This window comes from Rutidosis leptorrhynchoides, unplaced genomic scaffold (genome assembly GCF_046630445.1).
Source record: "Rutidosis leptorrhynchoides isolate AG116_Rl617_1_P2 unplaced genomic scaffold, CSIRO_AGI_Rlap_v1 contig501, whole genome shotgun sequence".
Classification (NCBI taxonomy): domain Eukaryota; kingdom Viridiplantae; phylum Streptophyta; class Magnoliopsida; order Asterales; family Asteraceae; genus Rutidosis; species Rutidosis leptorrhynchoides.
The window spans coordinates 8,665-34,568 of NW_027266731.1; the positions used below are offsets into that span (position 1 = coordinate 8,665).

Sequence of the window (25,904 nt, forward strand, 5' to 3'; positions counted from 1 at the left end):
TTTTGTATTTTGGGTGGGAAAATAGGGCCACATGTTTTTCCTGGAAACTTGGCTTCGGCTATCTCTTAAGTCTTTCTCAGCTCAGTATACATCATCTCTGAAGAGCCTTCAATTCACTGAATGCCTTCTCTGGCGCAGTAATAGTTTCATCGATGGCATTCAATTCTTTGTTCTCATAAGAATATCTTGCCAACTTCGCCAAATACGCTTTTGTGACGGATTTTAGATGATCCATCAAAAATTCAAATTTGAACCCTAATTGCAACGCCCCTCTAATAGCATCCCCCACTTCAGGATCACAGATTCATCCATCTCATCAAAGCGTGTATTATCAATACTCTTCAACGCACAACACAAAACACAAAAGCCATCCCGTTCATGTAATGGACCTGAGAGTTTCCTGTTCCTATGTCAGGACGTCCTACAAAAAGTTCTTTGGCATAAAACTCAAGACTTTCAGGAACAGTAAACAAACCGACCTCCACGTAGTTATTATTGGACGCAATCTCTTTAAAATCGCTCGCTCTGACACAACAAGGGGCTTTTCGGTCTTCAAGCTTGTTTAACAATGTCCTAGCCATTTCCTCAAAACAAATAACATTCTTGGGCCTTGATTGAACAAATTCCTATCATTAGAAAATGTGACCAAAACGTCGCCAATAACCTTATTATATGGTTCATCAGTCTTACAAATTACACGAGGCTTACGGAAAACAACCAATTCAACTTCTAGGATAATGGTGTCATTCACGAGATATCCTTTGGCAGTGTCATTAAGATCATTCAGTGGCATGAACTTGAAGCATCCCCAAGAACTGGATTTTGCAGTGAATTGATTTTCTGCCTCTCAGAGAAAATTCAGAAGCTGAGAGAGCTAGTAGTATTGACTAACATATTAACAAAAAGTTTGAGTAGAAGAATACAGATTTTTTTTCGATATGTTTTCCCGATTTGATTTTGATTGACCACCGAGACGTGGCACTCTCCAAATGTGTTCCAGTCATTTGGCATTCTTTCAAAGTCGACAACTATCAAAAACATCGACAACTGGTCCTTTGTCTTGCTACCTCCCTTAGGTAATATAGCTAGCCGCCTATAAGATAGAACAAAAACTAAAAAATTGCAACAAAATAGCTTCAATCATTCAGGAATAGTACCATGGAAAAGTAGAATTACCAAATTCACTGAGTAACACAATTCACAGTCTCTGCCTTGCTGTTATTTTTGGATGCGGAAATCTTGCCTTTTCTGCTTGCTGAATGTTGCTCTGCTCTAAGTCCCTGATGCCGATATGTTACTGATATTTGGATCTGTCTATGGCATTTTTCTTTCTAATATCGTTTTGGTTCCGGTGCTCTCTGTTTTGGCTTCTCATGGTAATCCTTGGCAATCATTATTGATCGGCATGCTGTCTTATGGTCACTACTCACTCCTGTTCTGGCAAAGTCAGCGATTGCATACTAGTGAATCATTTTCCCGGCTCTAATAGTTAAGCATTGTAACAGCTTATGTTTTTGTTTTTTTCCGTTATTTTTCATTGTTCTGCTCTCTTTCATTGTTCGTTTTCATTGTAACTGAGGTTCTTCCTCTTTTTTATATAAAAAAAATTACCATTTATAACCTTCAAGAGAAACAACATCTGATCTGTAGTCGGTTGTACTCAGATTAGAAAAGTTGCGGATTATCCATGTGAATTTCAGTGTCGGTGAATTCGAGTCATCATCTTCTTGCTGCAAAAAAAATAAAAAATAAAACTTCTTAGTAAATACCATCAAAAATGTACCCACTCCAAGTCAAGCCAAACGTCCTCACACAGGATTACTAAATGCCTAACAATTCAGCCACCTTGGTTGGCAGAATATATAGAATCTTTGATAAAGATATTAATCACCGACATATACCACAAAAAGACGAGAATCAAAAATCCTATTCATAAGAAAACTGGCGCTCCATTATAAATCAATGAAATTCAGGTGTATGAATGAATGTAAGTATCAAAAGGTGTACAGGAGTGCTAATTAACTGTAATTTTAACATCCTTGTGAGAGAAGCAACGCAGACGAGAAAAATTACATGCTGATTCCGTCCATAATTTGTCGAAAATAACAAACTTGCAAGATCCAGCAATCCGCAACAAGTAAACGTCATGATACATAAACAAACTATGCCTGCAACAAGTAAACCTTCAAATTAAATATATACTCCCTCCGTCTCTTTTATGTCACTTTTTGAGTTTTTGTATAGATTAAGGAAGCTAGGATAGAAGTAGTAATTTTACCAATATAACTTCAATAAAGCTTAGCATATGTATGATCCATATACAAAGCAAAATGTGTTCAAAAAGTTCAAAATTTTTACCAATTTTTTCTATAGGGTACGTTCTTCATTTTGTCCAAAAATATAATCGAACGTGTTCTACGTATGTTGTAGATGAATATTATATATTCACTTATAAAATTTAACTATAAAAATGAATTAAAAACTATGTGTTGAAATAAGTTGTTTAATGTTTATGTAAAGTGCAAAATGCACATAATTATGGAGGTGGATAGAATGGGTAGAACATGTCATTCTTACCTTAAATTTGGCAAGATGACACATAATTAGGGACAAAAAAAGTTGTCAAAAGTGACATATAAAAAGAGACGGAGGGAGTATATAATTATTTGACATTGATGGTTTTTCTTTGTTAATTAGGTTGAAGATGTGAAAAAGCCATTGGATCCCAAGCCAGCTGCTGATTCAGCTATCCCCATTCCACATATATATTCAAAGCCCGTAAACACAAATCAATATGTAAGCTTAAACCCTAGTGGAGAAATACCCGATGATTGGACAACAATAAACCTAATTCCTAATTCTATATGTTTCCAATCTATTAAAACCTAATTTGTAATTATATATGAGTCCAATTTATTTACTAGTAGTTTTCTAATACATTTGGTCTACAGATATAATTCCTAATTTAAGTTATATTCTAACGTTTCACTTCCCAAAATACCCTCAACCGCTTTCTTAGAAGTCAAATGAGTATTGACAACTTTAACAAACTTTTGGCATCTTCTACTTTTTTTTCCTTTTGCATTATTGACAATGGAGTCTTTAAACATTTAAAGGTTACTCTCTGCACCTTAAATTTATCATGATGACTTTGTGACTTACAATTATATACACATAAGGTGAATTCCGTATGACAGCTAAAAAGTTTTAAATACCTAGTCGGACAATTAGGCCGCCTTAATTTATAATTTCTCTTATGTTCGAGAACAAATGATACACATACCATATTATGGGTCTCACATTCTTTATAAGTGGTTTATGTGATTTTAATTTAAGATGTGTCTATTATGATATGGTAAGTGCATCACATAAATACAACACATGTCGCGACTTGAATGGAGTGTGCAAGGATGATGTGTTATGTCATGTGCACCTAAGAATTTCTCTTTAAGCTCAAACATCGTTTTTTGTCTAGGTTTTGTATGTATGTAACGTAGAACGCATTGTTGGGGCCGGCAGCCAAAAGCCCAAACGAGATGGGTCGAAGAATTGAAATTGCGCATGAAAAGTCGGCCGAGATTAAAATAGCCACAACTTTTCGATACTATTTAAACAATTTTCTATATTTTGTTTGGTTAACTTTGAAATAATAAAACCCTAGTTTGAGAGTTTAGTTGAGTTTCTAGTGTTGAAACTCGTTATACACTACGTAGACCGCGTCAGTGTGTCCCTACTTTATATACATACTAGTCAGTGGGCCCGTCCGTTGGACGGGAGGGCATTTTCCTTCAAAAACTATTTAAATGGATGTTGTATATAACCATCATACCATAACTTATATTTTAGAAGTTCGATAATCATCAAAATATAAATACGAAAACGAATGTTTGAATAAGACTATCCGGATGAGCTTCATTTAATTTCTTGGCAAAAACATCCCACAAAGTGCAATTAAATAAAAAACCATAATAAATAAGCATTTAAATAAAAAACCATAATAAATAAAACAAAATTAGATCAATGACATAATTAATTTTATATCATAAATAATGATGAAAAAAAAACTTACTCCAAATCCTCTAGAACAAAGGTAAGCAATTTCATTGTTTTATGTGGCTCGACTATTTTCCTTATTTTTTCATTCTCCACGACATTCCCAATAACATCTGTATTTTTAAGAGATTTCAGCTTATAATCTAGTTCGATGTGTTTTGCTTAAGCTCGCCTCAATCAGTTATGTTGAAAGAGTCCCTTTAATCTTTTAATTTTCTTCAATATAAAATTATGTATTACTTGAAAGATAAAATAAAAAAATTATTTGGTTAGAAATTGACAGGTTCAACGGCTCTTGTCGTTGCACTTCTTTTGTGTGCAACTCTCTTTCTCTTCCTAGTCGTTGCTTCCACGACCTCCACATCCACCAAATCTTGTTCCATCTCTGTACATGAAAATATATATATTTATACGTGTTTGAGATGAAAACACCGATTCGTTCATGAAGGCATGAGTTCTTAAACTTACTGATTGATACATACCTACATCTGTTTGGGTGGATGTACTTCTTTTGCGTGCAACTCTCTTTCCCTTCGTGGTCGTTGCTTCCACGACCTCCACATCCGCCAAACCTTGTTCCATCTCTGTACAAAAAATAAAAAAATATTTAAAGGCGTTTGATTGAGGCATGAGCCCTTATGCATTCATATATATTTTTTAATGGTTGGATCTACTTTTTTCAATGCTTTTGCTATCGATGAATGCAAAGCGATTTCGATTATCAATACAAATTGATTTTGATAAACATATCAAACTAACATTAATAATACTCCTTCCGATCCACTTCAAGTATCTCGTAATGAAATTTTGTTTGGTCCACTTCAAGTGTCGTTTTATGAAATTCATGCATATTTGAGCTATTTTTTCTTGTATTGCCCTAGTATTTATTTCAATTAATATTCTATTTTGAATAAATATTTATGACTTATGAATAATAAATGATGGGCAAACAAATAATATTTGCTATCACTAATTGTTTTTTAAGATTCGTAATTTTCATTATGAGACACTTGAATTGGATAATACTATTTAAAAAAAAATTATTCCTTAATATACCGATTTAACTTGAATCAAAAAAGTGTACAGAAAAATATAAATTGTCGTCTACTCCAAAATTTAAAGAACTTATTTTAATTCCTCTATTAATCATAAGTAAAATTTAATTATTCTTTAGATATTTTATGAACACAAAATATCCCCAGATATTTTTGGTACCGCCTCATGTGTGGATACTTAGTTATCAATATACATCATTAATTAATTAAACAGTTTTATATATGTAGTATAAGATTAGTTCGTTTGAAAGTTTATGATTTTCACTTAGAGTAATAATTTGTTGAATTGAATCTTAAATAAGATAATTTATGTAGTAGTTTATTGAAATTTCATAAGGATTTTTTTGTCATGGGAATTATTTGTGCATATATAATGAAAAATGGAAAACTAAAATTTGAATTCAAAGAGAATATTTCTAGAAGTTTAAGATTAATTAGAAAAAAAAAATCCTAACGAAATCTAGAACTGTTTGCTTGGTTCATCGATGCTAATCTTCTTTCTCAACTTTAACTTTAACCAATCTGGGGCGGACTTTGCTTGGTTTTCCCCCCGTATCATCCCCGTCATCAGATGAAATATACATTGCTCTTTTTCTTTTGTTGGATTTGTCAGTTTTCGGAGTCATGTCGCTATCTTCTCGATCGGTATCCTACCATACCAATTTTAAAAAATTAAGTTCATTTATATATGTGTATATTTTAGGAATGAAAAATAACAATTATTGATTTCTTTAAAGTTGTAGCATCCAATATAGCTTCATTTAATTTCTCGGCAAAAGCATCCCACAAAGTGCAATTAATCATCTTTTTCCTTGAGCATAGGGGAAAAATAAGCATTTAAATAAAAAATTATAATAAATAAAATAAAATTAGATCAATGACATAATTAAATTTATATTATTTAGATAAAAAAAATTAAAAAAAAAAAAAAAACTTACTCCAAATCCTCTAGAACAAAGGTAAGCAATTTCATTGTCTTGTCTGGCTTGACTATTTTCCTTATTTTTTCATTTTCCACGACATGCCCAATAACATCTGTATTTTTGAGAGATTTATACGATTATAACCAAAAAAAAAATTAAATATAAAAGTTAAAAGTAAACTTACCAAACCTAAACGATTCATTCTCCTTATTTAAAATTGAATCAAAGCTCACAAAATTAAAAGCAAATTTTGAAATCCCTTCATCCGAAATCTTTTCGACTATGGTATTTCTCAAGAAGAACAATTTGTATTGATTTCTAGTAGCTTTAAGTTTGTTGGTAGGTTCAGAGAAAAAAAAAATTTGGAAGCTATATACTTCTCCTTCACTTATTTGTTGTCTATATGTTGCAAGAAGATCTTTTTTATTATTGCTTGAATGCGGCCATGCTACACACAATAAAATATATTTTATAAAAGACAAATTTATTAGATACATTAAAAAACAAAAAATTCTAAAAATTAAACATCATAAATATTCTAAGGATAAAAAAAACCTTATCATCAAGCAAAATCATCTCTATACTTCCATCTCCTATACGGCTACGGAAATTTGGTATTGTCCAAAGATTTAAGACGCGAGCCTTAATCTTCCAATCAATACGTCCGGGACAAACATCATCGATTTGAGAATATTTTGACGCCATCCTACAATAAAACGATCTATAATCAAATGATTGAAAAGATAATTAATTCAATATAATTTCGTTGATTACACAACAATAGAATGTTATATTGATAGTTGTATTGATGAGCAAAAAAAACCCTTACCCGAATCTTCTTTTTGAAATAAAACAAATCTAGCTTAGCAAAAGAAAATCGTACCGAAAATTTTTGTTCGTACGGATGTGAATTTAGTATGTTGCATATAGCTATATATATACTCCTAAAACAAAAGGAACAAAAATATAAAAATCTCATATGATTAAGAATACTAATTCATATGTAATAAGTTTAATATTGATCGAAATGAATAGGATTGTAAGGCTAGCTGCACTACTATAGCTAGATAAATATTATAGATCGTATTCAATACAATTCTTGTATTTGAATACAGTTATGAGATAATTAATTAAGTAGTAGTAATCTATCCGGATATGGATTAATTGTATTGGTATATCCTACCATACAAATTAAGGTTAATTATAATGAATAAAGTCCTATTTTAATCCAATAATGAAAAATATGTTCTATTTTTTTTAATCCAATAATATAGTTAGGAATTGGATTTGATTAGGGAGATTAATTAAGAATTGGATTTGTCTTCTATTCATAATAGTTTGTTTAATTATTTTATTTATTGTGTTTTTCAAATTCTAATATAGTTAGGAATTGGATTTGATTAGGGAGATTAATTAAGAATTGGATTTGTCTTCTATTCATAATAGTTTGTTTAATTATTTTATTGTGTTTTTAAATCCTAATTCAACACAAACTTGATTCCTAATTAAAACGCCATGTGTCGGATGTTGATTTGACAATAAAATTTGCAATTTAGGAATTGAATTTGATTAGGGAGATTAATTAAGAATTGGATTTGTCTTCTATTCATAATAATTTGTTTAATTATTTTATTGTGTTTTTAAATCCTAATTCAACACAAACTTGATTTCTAATTAAAACGCCATGTGTCGGATGTTGATTTGACAATAAAATTTGCAATTGAATTGCAATTGGAACAAATTGAACAAATTGAAAAAAGTCTCTCTATTGTCTATAAGATTTCAATTGAAAGTTTCCAGACATATTTATTATTTGGTTTCTTAATCATGAGCTTTACTTGTTCTGGATTGCATGAACTTTTCCGTCGTTGTCAGGTAGTTAGTACTCATGAATGTCGTCGATGAAATCGATCAGTCTTCGAATATCGAGTGTGCAAGGAATTAGTACATTTTTCTAATGAATAGAATTGAATTCTCGTCCATTTTTCGTACTGAATAGGATTATAGTTTGTATTTTGATAACTAAGAGGTTTTTATTTCTTTTGCAGCAAGATGACGCCGATCCGCCTTCGCTGAAATTCACATGGACTATTCCCAACTTTTCTAGTCTGAGTAGAACCGAGTACAGATCAAATGTTGTTACTCTTGGAGGTTATAAATGGTAATTCCATTTTTCCATGGTATTCCTGATTAATTAAAGCTATTTTATTGCAATTTCTTAGTATTTATTCTATGTTATAGGCAGCTGGCTATGTATGCTAAGGGAGATAGCAGAACAAATGACCACTTATCAATGTTTTTGAGGGGTGTCGACTTTGAAAGATTGCCAAATGGGTGGAAAACATTTCCAGAATGCAACGTTTCTAGTCGATCAAATTCAAATCGAAAAAACATACAGAAAACAAATAGGTATTTTTCTTATGTTTCATTTCTAAAGTAATACTCCCTCCATCCCAAAATAGATGCAAATTTTTCAATGCAAATTGCATGTAAAAATTTGCATCTATATTGGGACGGAGGTAGTATATATTGTCATATTGACTGTTCGTGAGTTATGTAATTGCCTAATGCTATCTCTCTCTGCTTTTGAATTTTTTTTCTTAGGGAACAATCCATTCACTGCTAAAAATATTAGTTGGGGATACTCTACGTTCATGCCTCTCAAAGATCTTAATGACGCTACCAAAGGATATCTCGTGAATGACTCCCTTGTGGTAGAAGCTGAATTGGTTATTCTCCGTAAGACTTGTGCAGTTTGTGAGCCTGTTCATGTTATTGGGAACATTTCGGTCACATCTCTAATGATAGGAATTTGATCTTTCAACGCCCCAAGAATACTATATGCTTTGATGAAATGGCTACGGCATTGTTGGAAAAGCTTGAAGATCGAAAAGCCCCTTGTTTCGTCAGAGGGAGCGATTTTCAAGAGATTGCGTATAATAACAACTACGTGGACGTCGGCTTGTTTACTGTTCCTGAAAGTCTTGAGTTTTATGCCAAAGAACTGTCTGCAAGACATCCTGACATAGGAGCAGGAAACATTCCGGTCCATTACATGAATGCGATGGCTTTTGTCGCTTTGTGTTGTGCATTGAAGAGTATGGATAATACATGCTTTGACGAGCTGGATGAATCTGTGATCTTGGAGTGGGGGAATGCTATTAGAGGGGCATTGCAATTCGGGTTCAAAGTTGAATTTTTGATGGATCATCTAAAATCCATCGCAAAAGCATATTTGGCTAAGTTGGCAAGAAATTCTTGTGAGGACGAAAAATTGAAGGCCATTGATGACAAGATTAGTGTGTCAGAGAAGCCGTTGTGTGAATTGAAGGCTCTTCGTAAGCAAATGCGTGATAGCATTTTTACTGAGCTAAGGAAGTCTTGTGAGATAGAAGAAGCCGAGTTTCCCGGCAAAACGTGTGGCCCTTTCTTCAATTGATTTTATGTGATCATGATTTTCTATACACATTGGTATTACCTTCGAATGTTTTTTTAAAAGCTGAAATATTGTCTCTAATAATTATTTAAAATGTTTCTAAGTTTTCCTTGATATTTTAAGTTTCCAGGTGTTTCTACGGTTCCCTTTGTATTTTAATTTTATTTTTATAATAACAAGTTATTCTGCTACCTAGAGTGTTCTATGTCTTCATTGAAATGATTTTCCTGAACGAAAATGTTCTACAATCTTAGGTATTTGAACAATAATTAATCTTGTGATCGGTATCTTCTAGTCGAGTACACCTTTATTTAAATCGTAAGCTTATTACGGGTCATCTTGCAATTTATTCTGAATGATATTATTTGAAGGGCTTTATTATTTAATTTTATGCTTTCGATGCTAAAATAAAAGGCGGAAGAGAAAAGAAAGAAAGAAAAATATGAAAAAAACAGGGAGCTAGCCTTAAGAAACAGACTCCCAGCGATGTCAGCTAGAATAATCGATCAGGCGTCCGTAGGTGGTCCGTGCATGACTAAGAGAAACATGCCATTCTCGATTAAGTAAACATCAAATGTCGCAAATCACTGTTACATATATAGGAATGGTAGTGCTAGTTTTGGAGATCCAAAAAGTGGAGAGCATCCTTTCTGAATCCGTGAATAGTGTCAAGTTCCGGTACTATAAATTATTTCAGTGGTGTTATATCGACCAATTTGAGAGTATAGGGATCGAACTGTTAAAATCAAAAGTAGAGCAGAATTTGAGCGTAAGCACGCCGGATTGTCACCAACTCGAATTCTGCTGTACTTTAATTATTTTTCATTTTGATCCTTAAACTCTTGGAGTGGGCAATTTGAGAGTGAATATTACGGATGAAATATTCTATTGCCAGATTAACATAGTCATGAAGTCATTATGATAAAGCTTCCATTCTTGAACAACTTCTTTAGTAAGTCATGAAGTCATTATGACAAACTTAAGGTGTAGAGTGTAATCTTTGAAAGGTTTAATGACTCCATTGTCAATATTGCAAAAGGAAAAGTAAACGATGTAAAAAGTTTGTTAAAGTACTACCTAATACTCATTTGACTTCTAAGAATGAAGTTGAGGGTATTTTGGGAAGTCAAATGTTAGAATGTGACTAGAAGTTTAGAATTAGGAATCATATTATTATATCTGTAAGCCATATGTATTAGAATTAGGAATTAGGTTTATTGTTGTCTCATCATCGGGTAAATCCTTTTATCTTGCTTTCGACTTCTTTTAGTTGATCAGTTGTCGTAAAGATAGGTACTTCTCCACTAGGGTTTAAGTTTACATATATTGTTTTGTGTTGCAGGCAATATTTGTTTCTGTATCATGGCGTTTACATGGCTGGATCTTGCAAGTTTGTTATTTTCGAGAAAACATGGACGGAATCAGGATGTAATTTTCTCGTTTACATGGCTTCTCTCACCAGGATGTTAAATTACAGTTCTCTAGCACTCATATACACCTTTTTGTTGATTACATCCATTCATACATACACTGATTTTCATTAATTTATATGGAGCGCAAGTTTTCTAATGAATAGGGTTTGATTTTCTTATTTAATTTGTTGTGTATATATCGGTACTTAATATGTTAATCAAAGATTCTATTCTGCCAACCAGGGCATGGGTCAATGATTAGGCACTTACTCCTGCATGAGTATGTTGGTTTGGCTCCTAGCTAAGCGGACTTGGGAGGGTAGAATTCAGATGATTTTTTTTTTTGAAGTAAATTCAAATGAAATTAACTAAGAAGTTTTTTATTTCTTTTGCAGCAAGAAGATGAAGACCCCTATCCACCGTCGCTGAGATTCACATGGACGATTCCCAACTTTTCTAGTCTGAATGACACCGAGTACAGATCAGATGTTGTTACTCTTGGAGGTTATAAATGGTAATTCCATTTTTCCATGGTATTCCTGATTGAATCTATTTTGTTGCAATTTTTTTTTTAGTTTTTGTTCTATGTTTTAGGCAGCTGGCTATGTACGCTAAGGGAGACGGCAGAACAAATGACCACTTTTCAATGTTTTTGAGGGGTGTTGACTTTGAAAGATTGCCAAATGGGTGGAAAACATTTGCAGAATGCAACATTGCAGTGGTCGATCAAATTCAAATCGACAAAACATACAGAAAAGTAATAGGTATTTTTCTTTCTTTTCTAAATATCGACTCCCATTCGTTAGCAAATATAAAACGAAAACTAAATGTGGAAGACCGATTACCCCCATCTCTCACTCATCTAGAACTTCTTGAAATGCATTGAAAACCTATGTTATTTCAATATATATATATGTATATATATACACTGTATGTGAGTTATGTAATTGCCTAATACTATCTCTCTCTGCTTTTGAATTTTTTTTCTTAGGGAACAATCCATTCACTGCAAAAAATATTATTTGGGGATAGTCTATGTTCATGCCTCTCAAAGATCTTAATGACGCTACCAAAGGATATCTCGTGAATGACTCCCTTGTGGTAGAAGCTGAATTAATTGTTCTCCGTAAGCCTCGTGTAATTTGTTAGACTGTACCTGATCTAAAGGTTATTGGGGATGTTTTGGTCACATTTTCTAATGATAGGAGTTTCATCAATCAAGTCCCCAAGAATATTATTTGTTTTGAGGAACTGGCTACGGCTTTGTTGGAAAAGCTTAAAGACCGAAAAGCCCCTTGTTCCGTCAGGGTGAGCGATTTTAAAGAAATTGCATCTAGTAATAACTACGTGGAGATCGGTGATTTTACTGTTCCTGAAAGTCTTGAGTTTTACGCCAAAGAACTGTTTGCAAGACATCATGACATAGGAGTAGGAAACTCTCCGGTCCATTACATGAACTCGATGGCTTTTGTCATTTTGTGTTGTGCATTGAAGAGTATGGATAATACACGCTTTGAGGAGCTGGATGAATCTGTGATCTTGGAGTGGGGGGATGGGGATGCTATTAGAGGGGCATTGCAATTTGGGTTCAAAGTTGAATTTTTGATGGATCATCTAAACTTAGTTGCAAAGGCGTATTTGGCTAAGTTGGCACGAAATTCTGGTGAGAGCAAAGAATTGAAGTCCATCGATGATAAGATTAGTGCATCGGAGAAGCCGTTGTGTGAATTGAAGGCTCTTCGTAAGCAAATGCGCGATACCATTTATAGTGAGCTAAGAAAGTCTTGTGAGATAGCTGAAGCCAAGTTTCCAGGAAAAACATGTGGCCCTTTCTTCTTCCACTGATTTTCTTGTGAGATAGCTGAAGCCGTTGTTTGTCTAAATAATGTCTCCATTTAGGAATAAGTACTGTCTTAAACAAAAGTGCATTCTAATTAAGTTTCCGTTTGGTATTTTCAATTTTCAACTTTCACGGTTTCTCTTCATATTTTGATTTTAGTTTTTATTTAACAACAAAATTATTCCGCTACCTTAGGTATTTGGATGTTAATTAATCTTTATTGAAATGCTTTTTATTTCCTGAAAGACATCTTCTTGAACCTTAGGTATTTGGATGTTAATTAATCTTGTGATCGGTAAATTGGCATGGATAGAACCAACGCAAGTGAAGCAACAGTTCAATGTCCGATAATCGAAAAAAACAGAGTTTTCAATGGAACAGTAACACTGGAAATACAAACTTTGAAACTGGAAAAAAACTTAAAAACTTTGAATAAATACGCTTTCTTATCTTCTTCAATACAGGAAAATAAAAAGATAAAGTAATTTTTCTTTCATTTGATTTAAACTAAAAGTGCAGAAAATTAAAGTTTTTGGAATAGAAATGTGCTCTCATTCAAGTTATATATAGATGGGAAAAGCATTTCTTGCTCACCAAGCACAACTCCAATGCAGCCATCCAAACACTTCATAAACATCATATAGGACCTAAATGCAGCATACAACACCCATTTTGCAACAAGAAACACAAAAAAAAGCATTTGAGTTCTCAAACATGTTTAGAATCTGCATATGAGCTCTTCTCTACATTTTTCTTTCACAAACATGTTTAGAATCCCATTTTACAGCTGCTTTCCAAGTTTGAGTGCATTCCGACATACCGTTAAAAAGATAACTGTTTTGGTCCCTGCAATACTTTTTCTGCGCTGTAGGTCCTCGGACAGAATTCTCTGCAGACTTCTCTGTTTCGAGGGCAATGCAACTTGGTTTCAGCTCTTCCAACATCTCTATGTAGCTTCCAAAGGTTTCACCAAGCTTCATAAACACCACATCAAGTACCTTCTTCATTAAGGACACTTGTTTCAATTTTTCTTCACATTCAAGTAAGCTTTGCTCATACACTTGATCACTTTCATGATTGCGGAATTCTTCGAACAATCCAAAACAACATTTACAACATGAGCTGTCACATTACGAATGAAATATTCTGTTGCCAAAGGCAGCCTCAATTCAATTCAATTCAAAAACTTCTTCAGTATGTCCTGTATGCTCAGAATAATATCAACAAGAATGTGTTAGAGGAACGAAGTAAATATATATTACCTTAGATAGAGTTTCTAAAGTGGCTAGCGATGAATCAAAGTTATTTTGCTATAATGTTTAACATCCTGATTTCGATGAGAGAGTGTGTGTAGCACTTTTTATTTTCTTTATCTTTTTTGATAAAGGTGCAACTAGACAGAGTCTAGAATTGTTCGTACAAAAGACACACAATATTACAAGCCGCAGCAAAAAAGAAAGCAAAGAAAACAGAGAATTACAAGCTAAAGCAAAGGCTATAACAGATAGATGGAACTAATTCGATGAATATTACTCCGTCATCCATCCGATCAGGCCTCTAGACTTCAGAATTCAGAGTAGTTGGCTGAGACCAGGAAGCAAGTAGCTAGAATTTTGGCAGTCTACTACGAGCAATGAATCCATCATTTGTAAAACTTTTTAGCTGTCATACCGAATTGACCAACTAAGAACTTATGTATATGTTATTACAAGTCACGAAGTCATTATGATAAATTGAAGGTGCAGAGTGTAACCTTTGAAAGGTTTAAAGACTCCATTGTCAATATTGCAAAAGGAAAAGTAAAAGATGTCAAAAGTTTATTAAAGTAGTCAATACTCATTTGACTTCTAAGAATGAAGTTGAGGGTATTTTGGGAAGCCAAATGTTAGAATGTGACTTCAATCAGGAATCATATTATTATATCTGTAGACCATATGTATTAGAAAACTAATCGTTACAACCTCCGTGTTCAGAAATACTTGCCTTTTTTATCCTATGTAAATGTAAATTACTAAATTGGAATCATATAGAATTAAAAATTAGGTTTTTTGAGGTCTCATCATAGAGGGGGTAAATCCTTCTGTATTGCTTTCTTCTTCTCTTATTCTTTTTATTTTGTTTATTAAACTACAGATTGTGTGTTATTTCGCTACCGATTGGTGTGAGTTTTCCCCAACGTGGTACTTCTCCACTAGGGTTTAAGCTTACATATTATTATTGTATGAGTGTCAATATTTTGTTGTGATCTTATATATTTACTTTTGAAGGTTTACTTTTTGCAGGTATATTTGTTTCTGTATCATGGCGTTTACTTGCTGCGGATTGCTGGATCTTGCAAGTTTGTTCTTTTCGGAAAATTATGTAATTTTTCTCGTTTCCATTACACCTTTTGTTGATTACATTCATACATACACACATGACTTTTATTAATTTATAATGGAGCGCAAGTTTTCTAATGAATAGGATTTGATTCTCGTCTTGTATGCTTGTCGGAAATTAATATATTTGTCAAAGATTCTATTCTTCCAACGAAGAGCGTGGCTCAATGTTTAGGCTCCTGCATGATCAGTACGTTGGGTGGGTAGATTTCTGATGATATTAACTAAGAACTTCTTTTATTTCTTTTGCAGGAACCCAATCCACCGAGACTGAAATTCACATGGATAATTCCCAACTTTTCTCGTTTGTTCAGAGACGAGTACAAATCAGATGTTGTTTCTCTTGGAGGTTACAAATGGTAATTCTTCTTTTCGATGGTACTATTCCTGAATGATAAAAGCTATTTTGTTGCAAATTTTTAGTTGTTGTTCTATGTTATAGGCGGCTAGCTATATACCCTAAAGGAAGCGACTACAACAAGGACTTCTTATATTTGAATTTGGGAGTTGTCGACTTTGAAAGAACACCAAATGGGTGGAAGACATTTGCACAGTGCCACGTTTCGGTGGTCAATCAAATTCATATAGGAAAAACATGTCGAAAACAAATCGCCGGTATTCTTCTTCGGTTTCTTTTTTTAATCAAAATATATTGATGGTAGTTGTTAGTTAATACTGCCTAGCTCTCTCAGCTTCTAATTTTTCTATCAGCAAAAGAAAATCAATTCACTGCACAATACAATGCTGGGTATAACTTTACGCTCATGCCACTGCGAGATCTTAATGACACTACCAAAGGATATCTCGTGAATGACACCATTGTCGTGGAAGCTGAATTGGTTGCTCTCCGTAAGGCTCCTCCTGCAACTCGTGAGACTGAATCTGATACTAAGGTTATTGGGGACGTTTTGGTCGCATCTAATGATAGGAATTTGATCAATCAAGGCCAAAAGAATATGATTTGTTTTGAGAAAATGGCTACCGCGTTGTTGGAAAAGCTTGAAGACCGAAAAAACCCCTTGTTCTGTCAGAGCAAGCGATTTTAAAGAGATTGCGTCCAATAATAACTATGTGGACGTCGGCCCGTTTACTGTTCCTGAAAGTCTTGAGTTTTATGCCAAAGAACTTTTTGCAAGACATCCTGACATAGGAATAGGAAACTCTCAGGTCCACTACATGAACGCGATGGCTTTTGTCGTTTTGTGTTGTGCGTTGAAGAGTATGGATAAGTTTATGCCACTGAAAGATCTTAATGACACTACCAAAGGATATCTCGTAAATGACACCATTGTCGTGGAAGCTGAATTGGTTGTTCTTCGTAAGGCGCCTCCTGCAATTCGTAAGACTGATCAACCTGGTACTAAGGTTATTGGGGACCTTTTGGTCACATCTAATGATAAGAATTTAATCAGTCAAGGCCACAAGAGTATGATTTGTTTTGAGGAAATGGCTAGGCCGTTGTTGGAAAAGCTTGAAGACCGAAAAGCCCCTTGTTCTGTCAAAGCGAGCGATTTTAAAGAGATTGCGTCCAATAATAACTGCGTGGACGTGGGCTTGTTTACTGTTCCTCAAAGTGTTGCGTTTTATGCGAAAGAACTTTTTGCAAGACATCCTGACATAGGAAAAGGAAACTCTCCACTCCATTACATGAACACTATGGCTTTTGTCGTTTTGTGTTGTGCGTTGAAGAGTATGGATAATACACAATTTGATGAGATGGATGAATCCATGATCTTGGAATGGGGTGATGCTATTAGAGGTGCATTGCAATTTGGGTTCAAAGTTGAATTCTTGATGGATCATCTAAAATCCGCCGCAAGAGCGTTTTTGGCTAAGGTGGCAAGAAATTCTTATGAGAACAAAGAATTGAAGGGCATCGACGAAAAGATTGCTGCGTCGGAGAAGTCGTTGTGTGAATGGAAGGCTCTTCATGAGCAGCTATCCGAGAGAATACTGTATACTGAGTCGAGAAAGTCTTGTGCGATGCTGAAGCCAAATTTCCCCGAAAAAAATGTGGCCCTATTTTACCACCCAAAGTACAAAATACAGAGATTCTAAGGAAGTTGACGAACAAGTGCGATGAGGTCTCCCTCGAAGGTATCAAACAATTATACATCAACGTGGAGAAGGATAAATTCGAGCTCAAGACACTATGTGGTCTACTATCTAATCTTTTCGAATTTCATCTTCATGACATCAATGATCAGTGTGTCATCTTTGTCAACACAAAGGTTTAACAACGTACCTGATCTTCGGTAAGGAGTGAATGTGTCTCTCTATTTTGCACTAGTTGAGAGATATCACAGTGCTTGTTTTCAGAGTGCTGCTTTTTTTCCATGAGTACTATTTTCTAATTCAAGGTTTCTCTTGCTATTTTGATTTTCAAGGTTTCTCTAACTACTTTTTTAATAAACCTATTACAATATTACAATCTATCCATCCAAAGTTGGCTATCCATAATCGAACCATATTGTTATATGCCTAAAGTGTGTTAGTGTTTGTCTACGAATGTGTGTTTTAGAAATATTGTCTAAGGTGTTATTATTATTAATTTCTAAGTGTGTTATGTAATTTATAGTTAATTAAATTAGGCAGGCCATTTAGACAGTTATTCCTGTAGGATAAGACCAGACAGTTATTGTCTGTAGGGCAGTTATTTCTGTAGGCAATATAAAGCCAAAGATGTTCAGAATTGAAGGGAAGAAAAATAAACTTAAATTCGAGTATTTACTCAAAAGGCCCCAGTTCCCTTAGAATTTGAAAGGTGCCGGTTTCCCTTTGATCCGGAAAGATAGGTCGAACAAGGAAGACGGATTCTAATAGTCCCCTACCAGAAAAAGATCCTAACATATTGATATCCTCATATGAGGGAATGTCTAACCATTAGGTCACACTCGTTGGTGTTTATCTAAGTACTTTATTTCAATTATTATGATTGATATATATATATATATATATGGAATTAAGGGTTTCATACCAACCAATTTAGGGACCGAACATCCGGATGTCGCATCAGTCAAATTCCGCTTTAGTTTGTTTTCGTCATTTTTTTTTTTGGGTCCTTCAATCCTTGGATCGAAACAATCCGGGAGCCAAAAACTAAGGATTAAATTAGTGGTTTATTTAGATGGAGGATCAAACTGTTAAAATCTGAAGTAGAGCAGAATTTACCAAAATTCTCACAATTCATGGTTAGCTTGCAATATAAGAAACAACAATGATATTTATAGCAATGAGAATTTGAACTTTTATGATGAATGCATCAATAAACAAAAAATAGTCAAACCATATTCATGGTTAGCTTGCGATATACGAAACGATAACATTTATATCGTCCAGCTTAATTTCCACCATAGTATCTAATTCCAGCATCTTGAGCAGCTGAAGAGAATGGCGTTTGTCTACTTAAATCTTCAGCCCTTTCATGACGTGCTAAAGAAGCAATCTTCTGAGCTGTTATTTGGGGCCCTGATCCTGCTCTTACAGAATGAACAAATACAGCTATAAGCCTATAACCTCATTTTTAAGTTTACTGAAAATGATTTTTCGCTCTAGAATCTTGTAGACGATAGGAAGAACAAAATTGAATTGTTCTGATTTTAGATTTTTTAGGAACTCAAATCTTGATAAATAAAAGTAATTTTTTAATAGGATTATAGTAATTCTTATAACAAAGTTAAAATAATTATAATTGGATTTATATTCCAAATTATACTCTACGGAGTATTATTATAATATAATTATTATATATACGATTCTTTTGAATATTTTACCCTAGGTTGAACTGTTGAAGATGCCAACATCTCGTCCAACTGATAGGCTCATGGACTTGTATTTAAAAAGTTGACAGTTATATAGAGTCTGACTTGACCATAGCTTGGTAAATCTCCCCTAAAGCCCCTCTCGAGCTGATATGTAAAATTGAAGCTGTATCGTTGCACCGGTGACTGGAACATTGTCGATCCGTCTCGAACAACCATGAATCCACTATCTCCCAGATTAATTGCATGGATTCCCTGGTAGATGAAGCAAACTAAGACTAAGTTTACAAATATGACCATAAAAAAGCAGATGTGCTTGGTATTCACTATTTTTTATGAACACCATGTACACCGTGTGCATAACAAGGTTGTACATTACGATAATGTACCATTATATTATACATACGGTGTATACGATGTACATATTTATTTATTTTTTAAATTGTCCTACACCATAGATCATGCATTTATATCGAACAAGCTCAGCTACAACAAATGCAAATGGTAGCTCGCTAAATAAATTCATTCCATCTCGCAATACATATTTTTTAAATTTTTTATTTTATTTTAGAATGATGACTTTCATACATAATTTAAATCAAAATATGTTATACTTATCCTTATCGTATTTTGTGTATTACCTTAAAAATCATGAGAGATTAAAAAATAACAAATAAAATTAGAATAGATAGTAGTAGTGTCTTAGCCAATCGAGTCCTTTATTCCCTCCCTTTTTAACAGAAATTAATAATTATCCTCAGTCCCCAGCACAGTGTAGAAAATTTTACATTTTAATTTACGATTAATAGAAACTTGGTTAGGATGAGCTCTAATTATACGTCATTCTTTTATACTCTATAATTGAGAAACATAGCAAAAAAAGAATATGATTGGATGAGATAGAATTATTCTCATTAATGTGTCATAACTTAGAAAAATATAATTATTTTTGTAGGAAATGGTTCGTATGTCAATTCAGGTCAAACTAAAGTGAAGTGTTGTGAATTTGTCTAGTAATTAATGCTACCATCTTCCAGGGGGCAAGACAATAAACATCTATCCTTAATGAGGATTAGTTGTTGTTGGTACGTTGTCAATTGTTCTAATGAACGTTCTAAAAAGAGCATGAACCTTCTTCTTCTTTTTTTTTTTGATAAATAATGTATTTTTATTAGTTAAATTTATATAAGCGATTTAGTCAAACAGTGTCAATGACTATCATCTTTAAATGAAAATTTAGTTTTTCAAATTAAAGGTTGAAGCATGAAAATTATGGATATGATTATAAACGGTCGATATTCCAAGTCCTCGGGGAGATCATAAACGAACTCCGGGAATTTCCATCGTGCTGCGATCATCATGGGAGGAAGATAAATGGCAAGAGAAATAAAACAAGCAAGTTGTAGTGTTCTTCCTCAATAAGACTAAAACTCGTTACCAAAATTACTTCTAGGCTAGTATGAATAACACAACAACTCGGAATCAAAATTTTAACGATAGATTTCCCAACTGCAATTCTACAACATCGATTGCTAAATTCATCTTTTGTTAAAAAACTCCTAAATTCACCAATTTTAAAGTATTGACGCAAGTTGATCCCAACCCTGAAAACCTCAAACTGAAGGATCCTAGGAATGCTTTTTCTTGTTAAAAACTTTCCTAGAAAGGTAAGTATGCTGGTACCATTCTAGATCTACCAAAACCATATGTACATAACGTCCAAATTGATAGTCGACATTACACATTTTCATTTATTAGCTCTTGATTTCTAGCAATCAAACTTCCAGTTTACCAATGTCCAAAGCCAAGTGTCCTCTTCATCAGAACACATTTCTTAACAACTTAAGCAAAATATTACTCCCTCCGTCCGGAAATACTTGCCTATTTTCCTGTGTAATGAGGTAGTACAAAATACAAAAATTTCATCAGTCAAATGGTACTAGTCAGTGGGCCCGTCCGTTGGACGGAAAGTCCGTACCATTTAAAATTAATAATTTAAATACATATATCATATAAAAATTTATATAATAATTATTCGTATTAAACATTATTAAATCTAATTAGGAATAGGAATAAATAATATAATAAATTTTAATTAGGAAAAATTGTTTAATAAAAAAAAGGAAAAAAATATAGTGTATTATAACTTTATTAGGATTTTTTTAAAAAAATAATAGATAGGAAATTGATTAGGAATAAAATTATTATATTAGGAAAACGATTGTTTAAGTAAGACTATCCAGATGAGCATTAAATCTATCCAAATTTAAAAATGAAAATGCCTAAAAAAATATCTAAATGAACACGGGTCATCTCAAATTCCTGAATACTTCTCCGAATACCGCATTCACTGTCTTTCCCGTCACGGCTCCCTCCTCGTCACGGATCAACATCTTAAGCCCCCCGCAGCCCGTGACCCTCGAGATCGCAACATAGAGCTGTCCATGGGAGAACACCGGACTCGGCAGATACAACCCCACGTGCCGGAGCGACTGTCCCTGGCTTTTATTGATCGTCATCTCATTCATTAACTCTAAGGATACGATGGCCCAATCTTATTTTTTTTGGGGGGGGGAAATGGTTTATGTACCTTTCTCCGCACTTTTGAATCCAAGAGAAGGCACCTGATCCACGACCTCAATGTCGATCAAACCTGCATGGCTGAATGTACTTCTTTTGCGTGCAACTCTCTTTCCCTTCGTGGTCGTTGCTTCTATAACCTGATCCACGACCTCAATGTCGATCAAACTTGCATGGCTGAATGTCCTTCTTTTGCGTGCAACTCTCTTTCCCTTCGTGGCCGTTGCTCCTATAACCTCCACATCCGCCAAACCTTGTTCCATCTCTGTACAACAAAAAAAAATATTTAAAGGCTTTTGATTGAGGCATGAGCCCTTATGCATTCATATATATATATATATATATATATTAATGTTTGGATCTACTTTTTTCAATGCTTTTGCTATCGATGAATGCAAAGCGATTTCGATTATCAGTACAAATTGATTTTGACCTTTTTCTTTTTATTGGGTCGAATGACTACTTTTTCTTAATTATCTGTTTGAAAAGTAGTTTCTTATTTGTAAGCCAAGCAAGGATTGGATTCTACGATGGAATGTTTTGATTGTTAAAACCAAGAACGGTACACAAAGATTTAACCGATCGAAGGCTGGATTATGCAATGAAAACAGTCGCATCTATATTAAAAAATAGCTCAAAATTGGTTATATACCTTTGTCTACATTATTGAATCCAAGAAAAGGCACCTCAGCGACCTCAATGTCGATCAAACGTGCAACTCTCTTTCTCTTCATGTTGCGAGGTACATTCCAAGTCTTTCAAAGAAAATGAATTTTGTTAATTAACTATATATATGTATAGATGAAACTGAGCACATAATTCGATCGCTAATTTTGATTTATGATCAGTTCAGATTTACAGAAGTGAATAAGAAATTTTCATTTTCTTAACGAATAAGTTAAAGGAGCATGAGTTTAGGAAATAAGTTCAATACATTGTCGTTTCTCGGCTATTTCGGCAGCCGGTTGGTTGCTTAGACCCAAAAGCTGTAGCTCCTCGGCTTGAGAAAGGAGCTGTCTTTTCAAGACTGAAATCTCTTTTTCCAAAGCTTCAAGCTTCCCGGAAACAACTAATTCCTAAATTCTCTATTTTTGTTTCTCTCAAAACTTCTGCAAATATTCCTTTAGCGTGATCGATCTAATAGATTTTGTATAGAGAGAAAAATAAAATCATACATTTGTACTGATTTTTCCCTAACATGGATTCAGTATCCTGTTGAGATAAGGTTTTTACAATGGTAATAAAGACTCAACAGTACAACGATGTTGAAATTCGAAGTACCGGTTATAAAAAGATGACAACATGGATCTCTTTGATTTTTATCTTGTTTTGTTCCTAATTAGGATTACAAATTGACCATTGACCAATGTATTGAATCGTTCATGATCATCCATCTGCTGGTGCTTAATTTGTCAAACAGAATTGTGTACGTTTTCATAACAAAACTTAAACAAAAACCGCCTCACGTGTGGATGCTTAGTTATCAATATATATCATTAATTAAATATTTAATTACCCAATTTCAGAAGACGGCGTACGTACGGTACAAAGTAAATTAACATTTTAGTACTAGCTAGCTAGGTCGTTGCATTTTATTTTATGATCATGCCGATAATTAAACATGTCTATATATGTAGTATAAGATTAGTTCGTTTGAAAGTTTATGATTTTCACTTAGAGTAATAATTTGTTGAATTGAATCTTAAATAAGATAATTTATGTATTAGTTTATGGAAATTTCATATGGATTTTTTAAAAAAAAATTAATATAGGAAATTGATGAACTTGGTATTAAAAGTATTCGTAACAGCCAATTGTAAAATAACAACTATTGATTTCTTTAAAGTTGTAGCATCCAATATAGCTTCATTTAATTTCTCGACAAAAGCATCCCACAAAGCGCAACTAATCCTCTTTTTCCTTGAGCATAGGGGAAAAATAAGCATTTAAATAAAAAACCATAATAAATAAAACAAAGTTAGATCAATGACATAATTAAATTTATATCATAAATAATGATAAAAAAAAAAAAAACTTACTCCAAATCCTCTAGAACAAAGGTGAGCAATTTCATTGTCTTGTCTGACTTGACTATTTCCCTTATTTTTTCATTCTCCACGACATGCCCAATAACATCTGTATTTTTAAGAGATCTATACGATTATAACAAAAAAAAAACAAAGAAAACTAAATATAAAAGTTAAAAGTAAACTTACCAAACATAAACGATTCATTCTCCTTATTTAAAATTGAATCAAAGCTCACAAAATTAAAAGCAAATTTTGAAATCCCTTCATCCGAAATCTTTTCGACTATGGTATTTTTCAAGAAGAACAATTTGTATTGATTTCTAGTAGCTTTAAGTTTGTTGGTAGGTTCAGAGACGAAAAAATTATGGAAGCTATATACTTCTCCTTCACTTATTTGTTGTCTATATGTTGCAAGAAGATCTTTTTTTATTGTTGCTTGAATGCGGCCATGCTACACACACAATAAAATATATTTTATAAAAGACAAATTTATTAGATACATTAAAAAATAAAAAAACATAAAAATTCAACATCATAAATATTCTAAGGATAAAAAAAACCTTATCATCAAGCAAAATCATCTCTATACTTCCATCTCCTATACGGCTACGGAAATTTGGTATTGTCCAAAGATTTAAGACGCGAGCCTTAATCTTCTAATCAATACGTCCGGGAAAAACATCATCGATTTGAGAATATTTTGACGCCATCCTACAATAAAACGATCTATAATCAAAAGATTGAAAAGATAATTATTTCTATATAATTTCGTTGATTACACAACAATAGAATGCTATATTGATAGTTGTATTGATGAGCAAAAAAAAACCCTTACCCGAAGCTTCTTTTTGAAATAAAACAAAGCTAACTTAGCAAAAGAAAATCGTACCAAAAAATTTTATTCGTACGGATGTGAATTTAGTATACTGCATATAGCTATATATATACTCCTAAAACAAAAAGAAAAAAAATAAAAATCTCATATGATTAGGAATACTAATTCAAAATATATATATATAATAGTTAGGAATAAAAAAAAAACCGTCACGTTATAAACTTTTTATTGTGTTTGTCTTCTATGATTAGGAATTACTTATATTATTGGATTTGTCTTCTATAAATATATATATATATATATATATATAATAGTTAGGAATACAAAAAAACCGTCACGTTATAAACTTTTTATTGTGTTTGTCGTCTATGATTAGGAATTACTTATATTATTGGATTTGTCTTCTAAAAATATATATATATATATATATATATTAGTTAGGAATAAAAAAACTGTCACGTTATAAACTTTTTATTGTGTTTGTCTTCTATGATTAGGAATTACTTATATTAATGGATTTGTCTTTTATTCATAATAGTTTGTTTAATTATTTTATTTATTGTATTTTTAAATCCTAATTCAACACAAACTTGATTTTTAAATCCTAATTCAACACAAACTTGATTCCTAATTATCATCGATTTGAGAATATTTTGACGCCATCCTACAATAAAACGATCTATAATCAAAATATTGAAAAGATAATTATTTCAATATAATTTCGTTGATTACACAACAATAGAATGCTATATTGATAGTTGTATTGATGAGCAAAAAAAACCCTTACCCGAAGCTTCTTTTTGAAATAAAACAAAGCTAACTTAGCAAAAGAAAATCGTACCAAAAATTTTATTCGTACGGATGTGAATTTAGTATACTGCATATAGCTATATATATACTCCTAAAACAAAAAGAAAAAAAATAAAAATCTCATATGATTAGGAATACCAATTCAAAATATATATATAATAGTTAGGAATAAAAAAAAAAACCGTCACGTTATAAACTTTTTATTGTGTTTGTCCTCTATGATTAGGAATTACTTATATTATTGGATTTGTCTTCTATAAATATATATATATATAATAGTTAGGAATACAAAAAAACCGTCACGTTATAAACTTTTTATTGTGTTTGTCCTCTATGATTAGGAATTACTTATATTATTGGATTTGTCTTCTATAAATATATATATATAATAGTTAGGAATACAAAAAAAACCGTCACGTTATAAACTTTTTATTGTGTTTGTCGTCTATGATTAGGAATTACTTATATTATTGGATTTGTCTTCTATAAATATATATATATATTAGTTAGGAATAAAAAAAACCGTCACGTTATAAACTTTTTATTGTGTTTGTCTTCTATGATTAGGAATTACTTATATTATTGGATTTGTCTTCTATTCATAATAGTTTGTTTAATTATTTTATTTATTGTATTTTTAAATCCTAATTCAACACAAACTTGATTTTTAAATCCTAATTCAACACAAACTTAATTCTTAATTAAAACGCCATGTGTCGGATGTTGATTTGACAATAAAATTTGTAATTGAATTGCAATTGGAACGAATTGAACAAATTAAAAAAAAATCT

At 32.7% G+C, this 25,904-nt stretch overlaps 4 protein-coding genes across 4 annotated transcripts; 1 reads left to right on the forward strand and 3 right to left on the reverse strand.

Moving 5' to 3' along the window:
* Positions 1 to 5,596: 5,596 nt before the first annotated feature.
* On the reverse strand, positions 5,597 to 6,736 carry LOC139884114 (uncharacterized). The gene is made up of 5 exons (XM_071868184.1): positions 6,616 to 6,736; positions 6,216 to 6,479; positions 6,047 to 6,143; positions 5,826 to 5,919; positions 5,597 to 5,758 (listed from the first exon to the last, which is right to left on the reverse strand). The coding sequence occupies exons 1-5, from the start codon at positions 6,734 to 6,736 to the stop codon at positions 5,597 to 5,599; spliced, it is 738 nt and encodes a 245-aa protein (XP_071724285.1).
* A 1,122-nt stretch (positions 6,737 to 7,858) lies between these two features.
* On the forward strand, positions 7,859 to 8,847 carry LOC139884115 (ubiquitin C-terminal hydrolase 13-like). The gene is made up of 4 exons (XM_071868186.1): positions 7,859 to 7,906; positions 8,080 to 8,192; positions 8,273 to 8,440; positions 8,667 to 8,847. The coding sequence occupies exons 1-4, from the start codon at positions 7,859 to 7,861 to the stop codon at positions 8,845 to 8,847; spliced, it is 510 nt and encodes a 169-aa protein (XP_071724287.1).
* Positions 8,848 to 18,437: 9,590 nt separating this feature from the next.
* On the reverse strand, positions 18,438 to 21,251 carry LOC139884116 (probable protein phosphatase 2C 55). Its single transcript, XM_071868187.1, has 3 exons — positions 21,201 to 21,251; positions 18,969 to 19,113; positions 18,438 to 18,571 (listed from the first exon to the last, which is right to left on the reverse strand). The coding sequence occupies exons 1-3, from the start codon at positions 21,249 to 21,251 to the stop codon at positions 18,438 to 18,440; spliced, it is 330 nt and encodes a 109-aa protein (XP_071724288.1).
* Positions 21,252 to 22,352: 1,101 nt separating this feature from the next.
* LOC139884117 (uncharacterized) lies at positions 22,353 to 24,049 on the reverse strand. The gene is made up of 5 exons (XM_071868188.1): positions 24,029 to 24,049; positions 23,655 to 23,919; positions 23,478 to 23,574; positions 23,247 to 23,358; positions 22,353 to 22,514 (listed from the first exon to the last, which is right to left on the reverse strand). Exons 1-5 carry the CDS (start codon positions 24,047 to 24,049, stop codon positions 22,353 to 22,355), a joined length of 657 nt encoding a protein of 218 aa, XP_071724289.1.
* Between the last annotated feature and the right edge of the window lie 1,855 nt (positions 24,050 to 25,904).